The sequence below is a fragment of the Drosophila persimilis genome, unplaced genomic scaffold, assembly GCF_003286085.1.
Source record: "Drosophila persimilis strain 14011-0111.01,24,50 unplaced genomic scaffold, DperRS2 tig00000431-arrow-pilon, whole genome shotgun sequence".
Lineage (NCBI taxonomy): Eukaryota > Metazoa > Arthropoda > Insecta > Diptera > Drosophilidae > Drosophila > Drosophila persimilis.
In genome coordinates this window covers 4,591,077-4,608,564 of record NW_020825312.1, presented here as the reverse complement: position 1 = coordinate 4,608,564, position 17,488 = coordinate 4,591,077, and the positions used below count along the sequence as shown (strand labels likewise).

Genomic DNA, 17,488 nt, shown 5'->3' with positions numbered 1-17,488 from the left:
GTATATTTTGAAATACGGGAAATAGTTTCGGTATATTTCTGAGGCTTGGACCGGATAACATATACATCAATAAATCCGCGGTCACACTGGACAGAATCTACTCCTGTTGTTTTTGTTTAAATTTTACTTGCAAAGAAAACAATTAATTGTAATTATACACTGAGTGAAAAGGCAGAGAGGCGGACTCACCATGGAAGCTGTGCCACGCCTGCATATGCTATGGTTTGCCCTAAAATCCAGCCCGGAGGGCACCTCCTTTGCGCCTCTGAAGAAGGTAATGACCCAAGAAAAGAGAGCCGAAAATGGAGAGAGAGCAGCAACAATAGCAACAATAGACTCCCCTGAAAATTGCAAGTATCTTTCGAGAAGCGAAATAACTGCGCTGCAGCTGGTAAAAAGTCGGCAGACATCCCCTCCGCCACACTGCCCCTCTGCAACTCGGTCTGTGCATTGGCCTGCCTTTGTTATGTGCGCTCTGAGCTGAGTCATCGTCTGATTAGCCCTCCCAGATGTGTGGGCAGAGGGAAAACAAACCCGTGAGCCGAGTCATAAGCAAATAATTGATCTGCCCGTCTTATTCCCCCCCACAGTATATAGCCGAGTTCTATCATGAGGATCCCGAGGCATATTCGAAGGAGGTGCATGCCCTGGAAACGCTGCGGAATCAGGCCATGCGCACCACCAATGATGGAGCACCCGTGATGAAGCGCTACTACTGCCAGCTTCACGCCCTGCAGAATCGCTTCCCCCAGCTGGCCGACAAGGGGATCTTCACCTTCACCTGGAAGGACCTCCACCACAGTACCGTGCACGAGGTCACCGATATACGTTACGAGCGGGCAGCCGTACTCTTCAACATCGCTGCCTCCCACACCCAATCGGGGGCCTCGGCGATGCGCGGCGATGTCGATGGCATGAAAATGGCGTGCACTGACTTCCAGGCCGCGGCCTGGGCCTATAATGAGCTGCGGGAACGCTATGCGAATGTGAACAATGGCGGCGACTTCATGACCACCGAGCTGCTGGTCTACCAGCAGCAGGTGTGCCTCGCCCAGGCGCAGGAGTGCATTTTGGAGAAGTCGCTGATCGACAACCGCAAGCCGCACATTGTGGCCAAGGTGACGGCCCAGATTGTTGTCTACTACGGTGCCGCACTGGCAGCTCTACTCACCGGAGGCGACGATGGTCCTGTGGCCCAGGTCATCAACGCCTCTGTCTACAAGCTGTGGAAGAAATACGTGCGCTTCAAGATCAACTATCTGAACTGCATCCTCTACCTGTACCAGGGCCAGAACGCGGAGGAGAAGCGCCAAATGGGCGAGCGCGTAACGCTCTACCAGGTGGGTACCTAGAGCTCCCTCTAGACTGACTGTATAACCCATAAATTCCATTCCAGGCCAGCTGGGATAAGCTGGAGGAGGCCCGCAAAGAGTCCAAGGGGCTGCCCGATCAAACGGAGATCAATGAGTCCCTCAGCTTCACCGCAGACGTGGTAGAGGCGAAGCGCAAGAATGCCAAAAACGAGAACGAGTTCATCTACCACGAGGCCGTGCCAGAGCTGTCCACCATTGCCGCTGTGCAGGGGGCCAACCTGGTGAATGGCATTGGCTTCCAGGTGACCGATGAGGAGTACGCCGGGGCGGACATCTTTGCCCGCCTGGTGCCCATGAAGGCGCACGAGGCCAGTTCCATGTACAGCGAGGAGAAGGCCAAGTTGCTGCGCAAGTACGGGGCCCTGCTGGAGGAGAAGGACGCCCAGCTGGAGAGCTACATGAGCTCCCTCACCCTCGACAACCTGAACATCAACGAGGAGCAGGCCAACAAGCTACCCCAGGGGATCGTGGACCGCTGCGCCGCCTTGCACGCGAACAAGACGGCGATCAGCGACCTGATCGAGGCCATGTCGCAGCTGGCCGAGATCACCACCGACGTGGAGACGAATCTCGGCGAGCTGACGCACATGCTCGAGGAGGAGGCCAGGGCGGAGAGGGAGTTCCAGGCGGCCAGCGGTGTCCAGCGCACACCCAATGCCCACATCACCGAGCTGACGCGGGAGTTTCAGAAGTACAGCGAGGCCCATGCCCGGGCCGGGGAGTCCAACAACACCCTGCGGAAGGCCATGAGCCTGCACGTGAACAACCTGAAGATCCTGGCCCGTCCCCTCCAGGAGATCCAGCAGCTGATGCCCAAGCTCAGCTCCGAGCTGAACACCGCGGAGATCTTCAAGGACGTGAAGCTGGTCCTCAACAAGGTCAACGAGATGAAGGCCCAGCGCGCCCAGTTCCATGCCGACCTCCGCATAGCAATAAACGAGGACGACATCACGGGCAAGGTCATTGCGCACGGGGGAGGGCGGCAGGAAGGGCTGCAGGCCCTGTTCGTCGCGGAGATGGCCAAGCACGAAAGGATCACCCAGCTGCTGGACCAGAACCTGCTGGCCCAGCAGAACATTCTTCAGGCGCTCACCGAGAACTACGCCAAGGCCGCGCCCGTGCTGAAGACCCTCCAGGACGTCAAGCAGAAGCGGGAGCACTTCTACAGCTCGCTGGCAGCCTCCTACGATGTGTACGAGGATCTGCTGGCCAAGTCCGCCAAGGGCCTGGAGTTCTACAAGAAGCTGGCGGGCAATATCCAAAAGCTGCTCAGCCGCTTCAAGTCCGCCCGCGACGTGCAGTCGGAGGAGCGGCAGCAGAGAATGCAGAGCGTCAGGGCCGCCGTCACGCCCAGTAAACCCGCAGCCGAAGTGCCGCCAGCGGTCAATGGTGGAGGGGGAGCAGGAGGAGGAGTAGGAGTAGGAGTAGGAGTAGGAGTGGGGACACCAAAGCTACGGGACTACCTCAAGGCGAAGGGAGCCACCGCGGCCAGCATTGCCTCCGGCATGGTGCTCACTCCGGATGCCACAATTGCTACTCCCGCAGCAGCAGCAGCTTCCTCGTATGTGCACACAGTGCGTCCAGTGCCTGTGGGCTCGGAGAATCCCACGCAGGCGGCGTGCTCTGCCTATGCGACGGCTCCGCCGAACGAGCCCCCGCCGCCGTACAGCCTGCAGCAGCAGCAGTACTACGATCCCAGTGCGGCGGGCTACACGAATCCCATGTACCAGCAGCAGCAGCAGAACATCGCTCCGCCGGCCTACAAGGCGCAGCCTTCGCCCAACTCGCAGACCCTCCACGGGGCCATGGGGCAGCTCAATTTGCAGCAGTCGCAGGACGGCAGTCAGGTGGGATCGGTGTCGGGATCGGCCTACAACTACAACTACAATCCGAATGCTGCAGTGCCCCTGCAGCCTCCGCTGCCCTACGCAGCTCCAGCAGCGTCCAACGCGCAGGGATTCAACTACCAGCAGCCCCTGTATGTGGCCACATCATCGAGCTCGAATCCCGGCGAGATACCAGCTTCGCTGCAGGCCCCGTACGTGGTCAATCCCGCTCCTTCGGCGGCCTATCAAACGGGAGGAGGAGGCTACCCACACCCTGCCTCGATATATCCGCCTCAATCGTCAGAGGCCTATCACCAGCCCTCGGCGGGATATCCTTCTGCGCAGCAGCCTCAGCAGGCCATGAATTATGCTTCACCTCATCAGTCCACGGGATATCCCCCATCACAGACGCCCCAGCAACAGCTTGCTGGATATGCCCAGTCGCAGTCGCAGTCCCAGACGCTCCAGCATCAGCCTACCGCAGGCTATCCTCATTCCCAGACGCCCCAGCAGCAGCAGCCCCCAGGATATCACCAATCCCAGGCACCGCAACCAGCCACCGGTTATCCTCATGCCCAGACGCCCCAGCAGCAGCAGCCGCAGCCCCCGGGATATCCCCAGTCCCAGTCCCAGTCGCAGACACCGCAGCAGTCGATGGTATATTCTCAGCAACCCTCCGGATATCTTGCGCAGCAGCAGCCAGCCATGGGCTATGGGCCTCAACAACCCTCGCTGTATCCATCGCAGGCTGTCCAGGCATCCCCCCGATCCACGGCGGGACACCAATCTTCGCCGGGTCCTTCGGTGCCAGCATCCCAGCAGTATCCCCAGCAATACGGTGATCTCCAAGCGACAGTATATCCCGCGACTGCTGCTGCTGCTGCTCCGGCTCCAGCTGCTGCCACCGCTTCCAATCCTCCGGTAGCCTCCAGTCCAGCTCAAGCTCCCACTCCAGCTCCCACTCCAGCTCCCGCTCCCGCTGCAACTCCCGCTCCCACGTACATCAGCTACTCCAACCATCCTGGCTACAGCTACAATCCGCAGACAGGCGCCTACGAGTACAGCAGTGGCTACCAGCAGGAGAACATCTCCAAGCCGCAGGGCTCCCTGAACTATCAGTTCAGCCAGAGTGGAAAGCAGCAGGCAGCCGTGGTTGGGACTACGGACTCGGAGAGTGCCAATCGCAGTAATCCAGCCACAGGATTCGATGTGAGTACAGTCGTCGCAGTAGAGTCCTTTCGACATACATTTATATTCACGATTTCCCTCCTCAGTCGCCCATTGTTTCGCACACCAAGGCGGGAGCAGGCACAGGCACAGCCACAGGCCCAGACAGAGCCACAGCTGCCAATGAAGCAGCTCCCCAGCAGCCGGGAGGAGGAGCAGACACATCCAATTACTACACGCCACCCTACGGCCATCATTCCATGAGCGAGCACATCGGAGGAGTCCCTGAATCGCAGCAACAGCAGCCACAGCAGCAGCAGCAGCCCACCCCGAAGCCTACGCCGCGTCCATCGGGTTCCATTTACATGCAGAGCGGAGCCACCAGCATTGCCAACACTCAGACGACCACTAGCAGTGCGCCCTACGCCTCTTCGGCCGCGGCCAAGGATGCGGCTGCTGCTGCTGCTGCTGCTGTTCCTGTTGCTCCCAGCAATGTTGACCTGTTGAGCGACCTGGATATAGATTGCTCTGTTGCTGTGCCGCCTCCGATGTTGCCGCAGCCCCTGCTGCAGCCTCAGCTGGTGGCTGGTGGAACTCCGCCAGGCAGCCAGGTGTCGGCACCCATCAAAACGGAGAGCACTGTGGAGGTATGCGTATGAGACGGAATCCCTTAGAAACGAGTGACTATCCATGTAATCTGTTTCAGCCTGTTGCTCCCCCTGAGACATCCCCTGAGACATCACCTCCTACAGTTTCAGTAGCAGCAACAGCCACAGCCCCGGCCCCGGCCCCAGCCCCAGCCCCAGCCCCAGCAGCAGACTCATCTCCAGTAGCTCCGCCGGCAAGGACAACCAGCCTGGACAATCTTTCAAACTGCTCGGATCTGAGTTCGCTTGATAACTTTGATTGGGACTCGGTCTCGCTCACACATTCCGTCAGCAGCGAGAAGCAGCCCAAGCCCAGGCCTGCCGCCAATGGACATCCCAATAACTTTGCATTCCAATCCGAAAGGTTCACCGACGAGAAGACCACCAAATATTTCCAGAAAGAGGTGGAGAGCTACGAGAAGCTGCTGGAGAATCTGCACGTTAAGATGCTCAACGGCAAGACCCAGCTGGGGGCCAAGTGGCACGAGCTGCAGCAGATGCTGGACAAGGAGAGTGCCAGTGGCAAGCGATCAACGACCATTGCCAAGCTGTTCCCAGAAAAGAATCGCTCTCTGGACTGTCTGCCCTTCGACCATGCGCGCGTGAAGCTGGACAAGCAGACAGATGACTACATCAATGCGGCCTACATGAAGGTGTGTTGCTGTTGTCAGTATTCCATTTCCCTTTCCACTAAGATCGATCCACTTAATATCCCTGCCAGAACTTGAGCGCCAGATGTCCCAACTTCATCATTGCTCAGACGCCCCAGGCCAATACGATCAACGATTTCTGGTCCATGATCTGGTCGGAGAAGTCGCGAACGGTGGTCTGCCTGCATACCACAAACGAGGTGGGACTTGTCCACCACCATGTATGTCCTTCACTAACTCTGCTCTGTCCTGCAGCTCTTCGATCCGTTTTGGCCGCAGGCTTTGGATCAGCCCACTCACTACGACGACTACACGGTGACCTGTGTGAAGCTGCAGCAGCTCAGCCACTGCTCCGAGTATCAGCTGAGGCTGTCCATGCATGGGGCTGATCCTGTCCTGGAGCTGTCGCTGCTGCAGCTGAAGCAGTGGACCAAGGGGTAAGTACTTGGCACTACTCCTCCTCTGAGAGGGACTTATCAGCATTTATCAATCTAGGTCCTGCGCCCAACTGTTGGGCATAGCCGAGAACTCGTTGGACACACATCGGCAGCGCTGCCAGGCAGCCAGTGCACCCAGTTCGCCCCTGATCATGAGCTGTTTGACGGGCTCAGAGCGCTCCGAGATGGTGGTCATTGGCGTCTGCGCCCTGATAGCCACTCAGAGCAAGCAACCCACTCTGATAAGTGAGTTTGAGTTCGGGGGGGAAATAATTAGCTGTAGATTGTTGATTAATGTGCCTTCTCCCCACCAGATGTGGTTGATGTTTGGTCCCGCATTTGTGCGCAGCGTCAGAATTCGCTGCGGGACTCGGCCATCCTGGAGCAGGCCATGCAAATCGTGCTCTGCAATGCCCACAACGTGCTCAACCAGCGTAAGTGCCCACCGACATTCCAACCGACATCAAACAGAAATCCAATTGCTTGTATCCTACAGGTGGCATCATGACCTCATATCAAATGAAAATGGCACCGCAGGTCAACGCCAAGGAACAGCAGGAGACCAAGGATCCTCTAAACGAATTGGATGCACTCTGGAAACTTAAATAAATGACTGAACCAGAACCGAACCAATTGAGCAGCTGCACGGCGTAATATGCCTACAAATAGCCCCCCCTAACCCCATACTGTAATCAAATCGAGTATTTATACAACTATTCAACTATGCATACGCTCTCACCCACAGCTACGAGGAGCATGGAGCATACATATAGTAATCCGACATTGTTGCAAACAATGCGAGGAGAGAGCAAAGTATTTGAGGAATATCGAAACCATTTTGAAATTTGTATTGTATTTTTGTCCCTATTACTGTTACATGGAATGTCTGCTTCGAACCAAAACGAATGGTGAGGCGATCGTGATGTTTATTGAATATTGTCAAGCGTTTCAAACCACTATCTATATATATATACATATTATACTATCAATGATATTGTCAATCAATAAAACGTATTCGAAATCAAATCAAATCAAATCAAACGAATGCGCCCAGTCGGACTTGGCCGCTTCCTGGGTTCCGTTTTGCACTAAGAATGTATGGCCAACAGCTTCGGGAAATTATGTTTTCAGCGAGACGAAATGGAATTAGAAGATCACGCGATACGACGGTCCCATAGCTCAAAACTGAAGGTATTGCTGTATGGCTTTGGCCTTGTAGAGCCGATTCCAAAAAGGATTGGTCTTCTAATACTTCCCGGGACGTCAGCCATCGGGTGTTACAGAGTTGTACACTTGGACTGGCGTAAAGGCGCTTCGGGCTAGGCCTTGCCTAGGATACAGCACCCGTAAATGTCTGCACACTGGATGTGCGGTGGAAGTGCCAGGCAGAGCCAAATTCATAGTATAAATCCTAAATATATTTAATGGCAGTCCGAAAGCAGCCAACACACAAAATGACAGACAAGCTCGCACGACCAGGGCACAAAGCTGCTGATGCCGCATTGGCATTGGCCGGAGCACATCAAACCAAGTCGAGGCTTTGGTCCAGGCATGTGTCATCAATCAATCAACGCGAAGTCTTCAGGACCCTGGTCCAATATACATATGTACATGGGGCAGGAAGGCCTCTTAAGCGAAGCCAGCAGAGACTTCATCAGACCCATAAGTTCCCAAAGAGCGAAAGGGGGGAGGCCGCAAAATAAGTGAGTGCCAGAAACAGTCAGAGGCACAAGGGCCAGCCAGTCTTGGAAGTGGGCCGACTGGAAAACCTCAGCGATCATGTGGCTCTCCCACCTAGTGTCGAGAAAGCGCAGCAGGGCGGCTGGGAGAAGGCTGAAATGCCTGTTGGACATCAGTTGGCAGACGTAGTGCTGCCGCTCCTCCCACGCCGGCTCCGGCCTTAGGAGGCAGGCGCAGAAGACTGCCTTCTCGGAGGAGATAAGCCATCTCCTTGGGCATCCAGCTCAAGGAACTCCCGCGAGGTAATTGATTTTAATAGTTTTATCTTTCTATCTTTTCAACATGCCATCTAAGCGATTACGCTAGCCAAATCGAACCCTTTGTTTTCTCTTTGCTTCTTTCGTTTCCGCTCGCGCCGTAACAGAATTCGGTTCTGCCGACCGTGCGCACTGCGCAGTAGAAGGGAACTTCGTTTTTTCTTTTCGTCTCTTTGGCGCCTGCGTCGGCAGAACTTTGTTGCTTTTTTCGCTTTGCGTGGGCGCAAGAGAGTAAGGAACAATTAGCGTTGTGATTTATTGAAAAATCTATAAATTATCTATTATTATCAGGTAAGTGCAGTGTTTAAATAAAAATTTGTGTTGTGTGTCCAGTAAACAATGCAAATATCAATTGTATAAAATGTTAAATTTGTGTGCACATTACATTAATGTTTCGCTGCATTCACATTGTGTGTCTTTATTCTTCTCGTATGCGAAATTAATTGCTGCAAAACAAAGAACAAAACGAAAGCAACAAAAAGTAGCCCTCGTATGCGAGGCATGCGTTTTGTTTTTGTTGTTGGCGTAAATGAACAGCGCACCGCTGATCTACATACATTGCACATTGTTTTTTTTTGGCGAAACAACTGTTTTGCAAATTCTTTTCATACAATTAAACCAAATTAGTAGTAGCTTAGTAAAATATACATATGTAAAGGAAAATAGCTGTGGTGTAATTGTTCATACATACAGTAGCGGACATCTAAATGTGGACAGTGAAAATATTTAGCATGAGACGTATTTTATTTACATTTTCAGTATGGAAAATACACCCACGCAAAAAATGAAGCGCTTTATCTTGGATGCAGAGCGTAAGTATATCATTTACGTGTTTAATACATTAAAATACATAAGACCTAAGCCCTAATTAACATTGTTTTCACAGCACCTGTGCCAAAGGAACAGCCAATATCGCGTAATGTACATGTATTTTTAATTACTTTGCACGCTATAGCAGAGCAGAGCAACGTATAATTGCTGCATTTAAAAGTAAGTTATCGATTTGAAAGTTTAATGTGTATACTAATAATATTTTTCTTTTTTTTATTTCAGAAGAAATTGTCGAACTAAAATCAAAAATTGACGTTCTAACGGAAGCTGTGGCGGAGGCGGTGACCCTTATTATATTGCAGGGTATAAAAGATCCAGAGGCAGCAGACAGCCAAATTAGTTTCCTGATAGAATCGACGGTGGAGTTGGAGCATTTCCACGGATTATAACTCCGGAGCTCACCGATTTCTTTGTGAGTGGTGGCATATCATTTTCTTCATTATTTTCTGTTATTAGATAAACAAATTACGGAACATAGTGGGGACGAGCCCATCTAAAAAATCTGCCTAAAAAATGTGCTGCACGAGAGGCTGATGTTGTCGTATCATTTGGATGAAGCCTCGGAAGAAGTTTCAAGAAATGTAGGTCTAACAATACCTTAAAGAAAACATAATAATTAATTAATTTATCCATATTATTTCAGCGGCGGTAAAGTTGAAGAATGAAAGATCAAAAAACCCAGATGAATATTAAATTTTCTTGAATTTAACAGATTGAAACGCGTAATTCATCACTCATCTATACATATGTATATGATGATTTTTCCGAGCTGCTAGATGACCAATGCCTTGAGACATCGCCCTGATAATGTAGCGTATGGTGTGTCATCGCTTATGTCATCGGGGGTAGTGACGCTGTCATCGACGTGTCAGCAGCATCGAAGGCCCGTACTGCAGGCGAAGAGTTTAGGGATATACTAGTTTTGTGGTGAACGTGGGTAGCGATCGTTTCCAGCCCCATATTCCTAAACAGCATCAACAAGCGAGACGAGCCATGTCTGTCTGTTTGACGCCTGGTTCTCAGAGACTATAAGAGCTATAGCAACCTAATTTTTTGCAATGACGGAGTCTGTCTGTGATATCACACTGAATAAAGATTCTTTCAAAATTTGTTTATGCCCCCGTCCGCCCCAAAAAGATACGAGAAAGCCGAAAGCTGGGAATCATAGAGAATTATCATATCTACCAGATTGCCGAATCTGGATCATTATTATAGCCAGAGTGAAGTAAATATTTGCCGTGTCTACGGAACCCCTTCCAAGCGCCGACTCATTCTCTCTCACTCTTCCTCGTGAGAGGGAAGCGAGACAGCAACAGTTGTTCTTTTATTTTGACTGACTGTTGGACGACGTTGTGATCGCGTCGGGGACACCTGGAGAGCTGAAAGCTTGGACGTGACAAAGATAGGCCCGATCGTGCAACGATCGTCGTGGGTCAGCGTCGCTTTCTCTCGCTTACTCCTTCAGACGAGATCGCAGCTTCACTATCTTCTCTCTTCTTTGACTCGGCTCTCACAAATTTAAGTGCTCTCTCTCGCTCTACCCTACGTGCCTGCATAAACCACTATCGCTGATCTCTCATGCCCTGGTCTTGCACTTCTTAGTGGCTGACTATGCCTTTAAATTCGAATTTTTACCAGAGAAATTAGAATTTTGACCATTTTGCTAACTCGTGTACACGACATTCGGAGACTTTATCCCTTTCAGAATAATGTGCTGCTTGCCAAGGCATGGAATGATGTAACTTTTATCTCCCTTTCTCTCGATCTTTGTAATTGTAGAATCAGCTGTGCTTCGTTTAGCTGCTTCACTGCCAAAGCTAATAATCCGAGAAACGAGTCTCTGAGTCACACAGCCTGGGCACCACAAAACAATATGGAATATCCGCTTGGGCCAGACGGCCGATATTCTGGCATAAATTCGAAAAATTTAATCCTTAATCCCCTCTCTCTTTAACTGATTGGAACTTTAGATTTGGAACTGTCCGTTCGGTAAAAAAATCGCTTAAAAATACTCTCACAGAGCGGTCGATGCGGTCGATGGTAACAGCTTGAAAGCCCAATTCTAAAAGGAATCATGATTCCTATCGGATCAGCCAAATGACTTTCAACTGTCGCTTTCAGTGTCCACCTTTTCTCCTCCTTTCCACCCATACATTTTATATGGCCCTGATCTTAAAACCATATTAAAAGAACTCTTCTACACCAATTCCTTACAGTTTGGGATTCACTTTTATTTCGTTTTCTTTTAAATGTTTACAAGCCCCAGCACAATATGAGATCCAGTGGCGATTTGGCTCACAGTGTCAGCTGGATAAGTTTTTTACTTGTCGCGGGAGTCCAGAATCCAGAGTCCTTTCAGCTCCTCTAGATGTCTGTCGTCTGTCGGCGATCAGTAATTACTGGAGATACAGATACTGTTTCAGTGTGAAAGCCATGGGCGGTAGCTGAAAGATGCTCCTGTGGCTGTACCCTTGCCGCCCCTCAACACCCGTAATAAAACTGAGCTTACTTCCTTTCTGAAATACTTGTATTATTTATTAAGCTTATACACATATTACACGCTTATTTTGTTGTTCGTTTGTTTGTCGATTAGGTTTTGAGTTGTTTTCAACGGCTGTGTGTGTGTGTGTGGGGGTGGGGGGGGGGGGGGGGGAGGGGGGGAGGAGGGGGGCACACTATTCGTACAATGCCAGCTAATGTATAATTCGAAATTGATCAACATCCACTTGCTTGCACTTCCACTATCAACTATTATTGTAGCTTGCTAATTGAGATTTGGCAAAACGAATTGTTCGAGAATATGAGGAGCGCAAGTGCTGTAAATTATTGTTGCTGATTGTTGTCATATATAAAAATATATATAATATATACTCGTACATGTGTATATCGTGTATACAATATCAAGCAATTTAATTTGTTCACATTATCGAAAGCAGTCTAAATTATTTGTTATATCATATATAGCAGCGTTCAAAATTAGTTTTAGGGAAAGTTTGTTATGTTTGTATTTATATTTCGAAAATAGACAATTCCAGGGCCTGAGGCGCCCGAACAAAGTGTTTAACATAGGTATCTTTGCCGCTATATATTACAATTCTCGTTACGCGTTACTCGTTACTCGTTACTCTTTACTCAACAGGAACTAAGTTGAAATATTTATCATTCTTGTTATTTCTTTTCATTTTCATATTCTATCAAAAAAATTTGGCATTTCCAATTCGATCAAACCAATTTCGATTGTATAAGTTTTCGTTTCTTAATCATTTTTGGAATTTTCGCTTTTACAATTACTAATCAGCGTTCGTTAAATATATAATAATGTGTGTATATGTATGTATATATGTATATATTTATATGTATTGTATTTATGTATGTATAATTTAGTTTTTAAGTTTTGTTCATTTTTATGCAAAAATTATTAACAAATCACAGTAAAAAAGCAACAATGCTAGAAAATCGTTTAATTTTTGTTGTTGTTATTAGGTCTATGCATACATACTCGTATATTTATGTGGCTATGGCGGTCTACAGCTGAATGAGGCGTGCCTAGAGAAGTTCTTGAAAGCAAGAGATGTGGGGAAAAAGGGGAAACATAAACATAAGTTATATAACAATAAATAAACACTTTGATCGATGCCAGCCATTAAATAAATCATGTGATTCAGCAAATGGAAAAAAGCAAAATGGAATGGTCTCTTTTTCATCTGCCAATAAAATCAAGTTAACACTTACAACTAAAACAGAATAAACCATAGGATAATATTCGCATAAATTAGGAATTGGGGGGTAAACGGAACGGATCCGCTTCAGTTATGAGTATGAACATTTGGAAGGGGAACTTGGAGCGTACAGAATCCATTTGGATGCACAATGCAGGAATACAATGAGAGACTGCTGTTGGTGCGGACGGGGTAGGGCTGCAAGCTCGGGACATTCGTGGTACACTCACAAATTGGTTCTGGGGATGCTGGAGATATCTGGAGAGACCATGCCATGAGCCAGCCCATCCATTGACTGCTTACAGTTTAGAGAGAGAGAGCGTTACATGCTTGGAGATTATTTACACATTGAGATAGATAATCGAGGGTAAAAGTATCATTCGAAAAATATACACACAGATATACAGATATAGACACAGGACTAGGGGCATGAGCAGGAACAGGAGTAGTTAGTCCTCCACGTCCTGACGCTGCCTGTGGCGATGCAGCAATCAGCTGCCCGCCACGAAGCGCGGCTTGGCCAGATTCGCCTCCGACTTGCCGTCAGCGGTCAGCTCCTGCAGCTCAATTTCACTGAGCAGGGCCCAGTTCTCGCTGTCGGAGTGGACATGCAGACGCAGCTCCTTGATGGCCCCTATTTTTGGGTCCAGCAGGCCCTCGGCAACGCCCAAGTGGTCAAAGGAGCCCACTACCAAGTAACCGTCGGTGGTGGTGTTGTAGTTGCTCCACACGGACGAGTTCTCGCTAAGGGTGTCCGCCGGCAGCAGCTCCACGGTGGTGTTGTAGAACCGGTCCGAGGGATGCTCGGAGTTGCCGCTGCGGAAGAGGTATCGTCGCAGGAGCGTAGGCTGCTCAAAGACGAACTGCACCAGGTCACCAGGCTGCGGCAGCAGACCCCAGAAGTAGGACTCTCCGCGATAGGCGCGCTTCAGCAGATAGTTCTTGTACGGCGCAATGTTTGACTTGACCAGCGCCGGGGGGTTGTGGGTGTGAGCATAGTACTGCGGCACCTTGCTGCCAAACTGCTTGTCCTTCAGCTTCTGGACCTTTCCTTTCAAAGAGGAACTGGTGCCGATATGCTGGAACAAAGACTTGCGGAAGTGCTGCCAGTACTTGGCCTTCTCCTGGTTGCAGTGCTTCTGGTCCTTGTCCGTGCGACAGACCTTCGACTCGATGAAGTATGTGAGCAGCCAGTCGACGGGCTTATCGTTGTAGAACATCTGGAAGTAGGTGATCAGGTAGGGCAGCTCGGCGCTCTTGAACATCTTGCCAATGAAGCCGAGCTGGCAAAAGTCCAGGACAAACCAGGCCGGCTGATCCGGCTTGGTCAGCGCGCTCTTGATCAAGGCAAACTTTTTCATTGTGGTTATAAACTGTCGCTTGGTCAGGATGTCATCCTCCAGCTGCACATAGAAGGTGCCCTTCGAATGGGCATAGGCCATCAGGTAGGCAAAGTCCAGGTTCTGTTTGCTTCGCCACTTCACCCGCTCCAGCGGATCGTTCAGCGTGATGCGCAGCCGCTCAAAGTTGGGATAATAGCTGGGCGCCGGCGCAATGATATCGATAAGTCCGCTTTCCACATGCTGCTCGAAGCTGGTCTCGATCTGCCGGGCTATTAGCTGCACCGCCTCGATGTCCGTCTCGCCGATGTACACAATGATGAGGGTCTCGTTCTGCTCCTCCTCGTTCATGTTCTCTATCAGATTGTGCAGAGTCCCCAGAAGATAGGACTGCTTCTCCCGGTGCACGGTGGGGACCCCCAGAACGATGCTGATATCGGTGCGGCCCTTGCTCTGAAGGTAGGCTGGACGTAGGGAGCCCGCATCGTCCAGGAGATGGGGCAGAAAGTGGTAGGCGTTGGGCAGTCGTATATTCTGGCCCCTGGCCATCGTGCCATTCCATCCCCCACCTTTCGCTGCGTGCGAGGCATTCCTCAGCAGTTGTCTCGCCTCGGGACTGAGTCCGTCCAGCAGATTAGCCACTGGCAGCGGCGGCGGGGGACTAGGACTCGCCGCGCTCCCGTTTCCCGCTTGCAGCTGGCCCAAGTACTGCGAGAGCAGGGCCACGTCCTCCTGTCTGGCTCTGTACATGGACTCCAGGTACTGCAGCCGCATATGGCACTCGGCCAGGCGCTGCGTCAGCGACTGTTCGGTGGATAGTTCTGGTGCCATCACCATCAGTATCACAATGCAGGGCGCCAGCACGAGGGCCGTCACAATCAGCATACAATTCCTCTGCCTAATCTTGAACATTTTGTCCAGTGGATACGATACGTTCTTTCACTGCCTCTGCCTTTGCCTTTGCCTCTGGCTCTGACTATTATATTAATTAGCCAACTGTTTGCTTGATGGCTGCTCTGCTTCCGCTTGGGGTTCGTTGTGGCGCTTTTCCCTTGGGGCGGCTGTCATCCTCCTCGTTCCTCCGATGACTAATGCAGGCACTGCAACAAAAACGGCATTAGATGGGTTGGGCTTTGGTTGGGGGAGGAGTCTGGGTTGTGGGTTGTTGGCGAAGGTCGCAACGTTTAACAGCTTTCTGTTGCTGTTGCTGTTTCTGTTGCCGTTTCTGTTTCTGTTTCGCTGCTTCTGCCTTACCCCAGCCGCTGGATTAACGATGGAGGTGGCGGCAGCTGTCGCAATTCTCGCCACATGGCCTGGCCGGGAGCAGGGAGAAGGAAATAATAATATTTTGTTATATAATACGTACTCAAGACGATGACAATCGACTTACATGGCCAAGAGCCCTGAGTGCAAAGGCGTTGTCCTTGTCGCCGGGATTCGATCGGTGGGACTGCTGAAAATAAGAAGGAGGGCGGTTTATAGCTTGTTTTTGCCGGTTCAGTCTCCTACTCGTACAAATATGCATGTACATATGTAGGGTATCAATTGGCCTAGACTCAATTGGAGGGGCCACATGGGGAGGGTATTTTCAAACAGGGCAGAGTGTGAATGAGTGCAGGTGGGAGTGGTTTTCGTCTATTTCAGGAAGGGTATCGGGCAGTCTCCCCCGGCTCGTTCTCCCACCTTTTGGGGCAAGGTGTGAACATTAGCATTGCCCCGATCCGATCATCAAGTTCGCACTCGTTTCGGCATTTTGGGGAAATAAACCAAATACCCAAGCACGCACACCCCACCCCCTCCTGCACAGCCCGCACATCGCGCACAACACTCACATTTAATTGCTGAACAAACGGCCAAACGAGTAAACATTAAATAGGAACAGATTGAACGTAGTTTTGCTCTTTTTGTACGATGGGTGTAGTCCCCTCTCCTCTTTGGCCTCTCTGACCCTTCCCCACTACATATATGTTGCTCTGCCGTCGTTTTTTCGCCATACGTTTTCGCTCAGGTTTGGTTTTGCATCGCTTTCGGATCGCATTGGCTGGCTATTATGTAAATGTTACAATTGGTTGCCACACGCACGATTGTTTCATATTGCGTTATTAACACGGCGGGGAATTTCGGTTAATAACGCCCCCGAGAGCACAAAAAACAACAGGCGGGTCCGAGCAGCTGCTCGCGGAACAAAAAGTGGAACAAGTGAGTGGAAAAAACGAGTGGAGCAGCGACGTCGGCAGCGCTGCCATCCGTGATTGTGTTGATATTCTACACTATTTCTATAATGGTGCATTGGACAGGAGGGTGTGTCTATAACGCGTCTTAAAAAATACTGGAAAATACTAGAAAATATTCAAAAATTAGCATTTTAAGCATTATCATTGGCATTAATTCTCAACAAATACTTTAAAAAGCTATAAAAAGAGGCAAGGTGTGACCTAAAAGCATAGTACTCCGCTCGACGAAAATTTGCACCATCTAAAAGTGTCAAAAAATTCGATAGGGAAAAAGTGAGACCAGGCCTACATGCACTAAGGTCACACTGTTTTGTGTTTGTTTACAAATAAAATCGCTTACAAATTCAAATTTTGCAACCAAGCAAGAATGTATTCTCAGACGGACGGAGAAAGCACCGCAATATTGGATATCTCCTTTTATTTTGACACAAATAAGCAATCAACATGTTTTTTATCTCAACATAAGTTACTTAAATGAGTACCGGGTGTAAAATTAATTATAGAATATGCGGTAAAAAGATGTGTAAGTTCATACAACGAATATGTTCCAAACGAATTTGCTGGATCGGATACCAGGTCTTCGGCTCTGGCATTCCGCCCGCCATGAGCCCAGGCTCAGCCAGCCAGCCCAAGGTGAATTTACTATAAGGTGGTGTCGTCCGCTGTAATGATGACTATCCACTTTTTTAACTCGCTCTCTCGGCTTTAAGAGAGACAAGTAGTAAAAAGAGATAGCAAACGATTGACGTTCTGCACTGTCGTAGCAAAGCCACTGCAATTACATTTTTTCCTCCTGAATGTAATAATGATCCATTTTCGAAAATCTAGTAGATATTATTCTGCGTTTTTAGTTTCGGATTCGTATTTTCAAAATTGTGAATGCCACAGATTTTCGATCTTTGTGGGAAGGAAGTCCAACAGGCAGTCGAAATAAAACAACTGTTGCTATCTCGCTTCCCTCGCACGAAGAAGAGTGAGAGAGAATGAGTAAGCGGTTGGAAGGGGGTTGCCTACCCACGGAAAATATGTTCTTCACTCTGGCTATAATAATGATCTGATCCGGATTCGTCAATCTGGTAGATATGATAATTCTATATGATCCTCTTTCGGCTTTCGGCTTCCTCGTATTTTGATAGTTTCGTCAAACTAGGCGCTAGACGTCGAACAAGAAAAATATCAAGATCAAGAATATATATACTTTATATACATGCTTTAAACCAAAAATCTAAAATACCCCTATGCTCTTCGAGTACCGGGTATACAAATT

At 49.7% G+C, this 17,488-nt stretch overlaps 2 protein-coding genes and 1 long non-coding RNA gene across 5 annotated transcripts; 2 read left to right on the top strand and 1 right to left on the bottom strand.

The window, feature by feature from the left end:
* Nucleotides 1-141: 141 nt before the first annotated feature.
* Nucleotides 142-7,126, top strand: LOC6597117 (tyrosine-protein phosphatase non-receptor type 23). The gene is made up of 10 exons (XM_026989945.1): nucleotides 142-274; nucleotides 591-1,340; nucleotides 1,397-4,408; nucleotides 4,474-5,013; nucleotides 5,073-5,666; nucleotides 5,735-5,863; nucleotides 5,919-6,100; nucleotides 6,159-6,346; nucleotides 6,415-6,534; nucleotides 6,597-7,126. The coding sequence occupies exons 1-10, from the start codon at nucleotides 191-193 to the stop codon at nucleotides 6,707-6,709; spliced, it is 5,712 nt and encodes a 1,903-aa protein (XP_026845746.1). The 5' UTR covers nucleotides 142-190; the 3' UTR covers nucleotides 6,710-7,126.
* Nucleotides 7,127-8,852: 1,726 nt separating this feature from the next.
* On the top strand, nucleotides 8,853-11,427 carry LOC113566018. 2 transcript variants are annotated; one of them, XR_003408888.1, is made up of 6 exons: nucleotides 8,853-8,909; nucleotides 8,984-9,087; nucleotides 9,151-9,340; nucleotides 9,407-9,509; nucleotides 9,572-9,576; nucleotides 9,641-11,427. It is a non-coding gene; the product is annotated as an uncharacterized LOC113566018 (long non-coding RNA). The 2 variants fall into 2 exon arrangements; XR_003408887.1 differs by having other exon boundaries at nucleotides 9,151-9,509.
* An 858-nt stretch (nucleotides 11,428-12,285) lies between these two features.
* On the bottom strand, nucleotides 12,286-16,214 carry LOC6597118 (alpha-1,3-mannosyl-glycoprotein 4-beta-N-acetylglucosaminyltransferase B). 2 transcript variants are annotated; one of them, XM_002022239.2, is made up of 4 exons: nucleotides 15,820-16,214; nucleotides 15,378-15,440; nucleotides 15,242-15,300; nucleotides 12,286-15,087 (listed from the first exon to the last, which is right to left on the bottom strand). In XM_002022239.2, exon 4 carries the CDS (start codon nucleotides 14,897-14,899, stop codon nucleotides 13,139-13,141), a length of 1,761 nt encoding a protein of 586 aa, XP_002022275.1. In that variant the 5' UTR covers nucleotides 14,900-15,087; nucleotides 15,242-15,300; nucleotides 15,378-15,440; nucleotides 15,820-16,214; the 3' UTR covers nucleotides 12,286-13,138. The 2 variants fall into 2 exon arrangements, with proteins under 2 accessions (XP_002022275.1, XP_026845325.1); XM_026989524.1 differs by having other exon boundaries at nucleotides 12,286-15,300; nucleotides 15,378-15,437.
* Between the last annotated feature and the right edge of the window lie 1,274 nt (nucleotides 16,215-17,488).

Bases quoted from the DNA above. Each gene is read 5' to 3' on its own strand.
- LOC6597117 (XM_026989945.1), top strand. From the start codon at position 191: ATGGAAGCTGTGCCACGCCTGCATATGCTATGGTTTGCCCTAAAATCC. The intron at 6,101-6,158 runs GTAAGTACTTGG...TTATCAATCTAG, and splicing joins CTGAAGCAGTGGACCAAGGG to GTCCTGCGCCCAACTGTTGG. The intron at 6,535-6,596 runs GTAAGTGCCCAC...TGTATCCTACAG, and splicing joins CCACAACGTGCTCAACCAGC to GTGGCATCATGACCTCATAT.
- LOC6597118 (XM_002022239.2), bottom strand. From the start codon at position 14,899: ATGTTCAAGATTAGGCAGAGGAATTGTATGCTGATTGTGACGGCCCTC.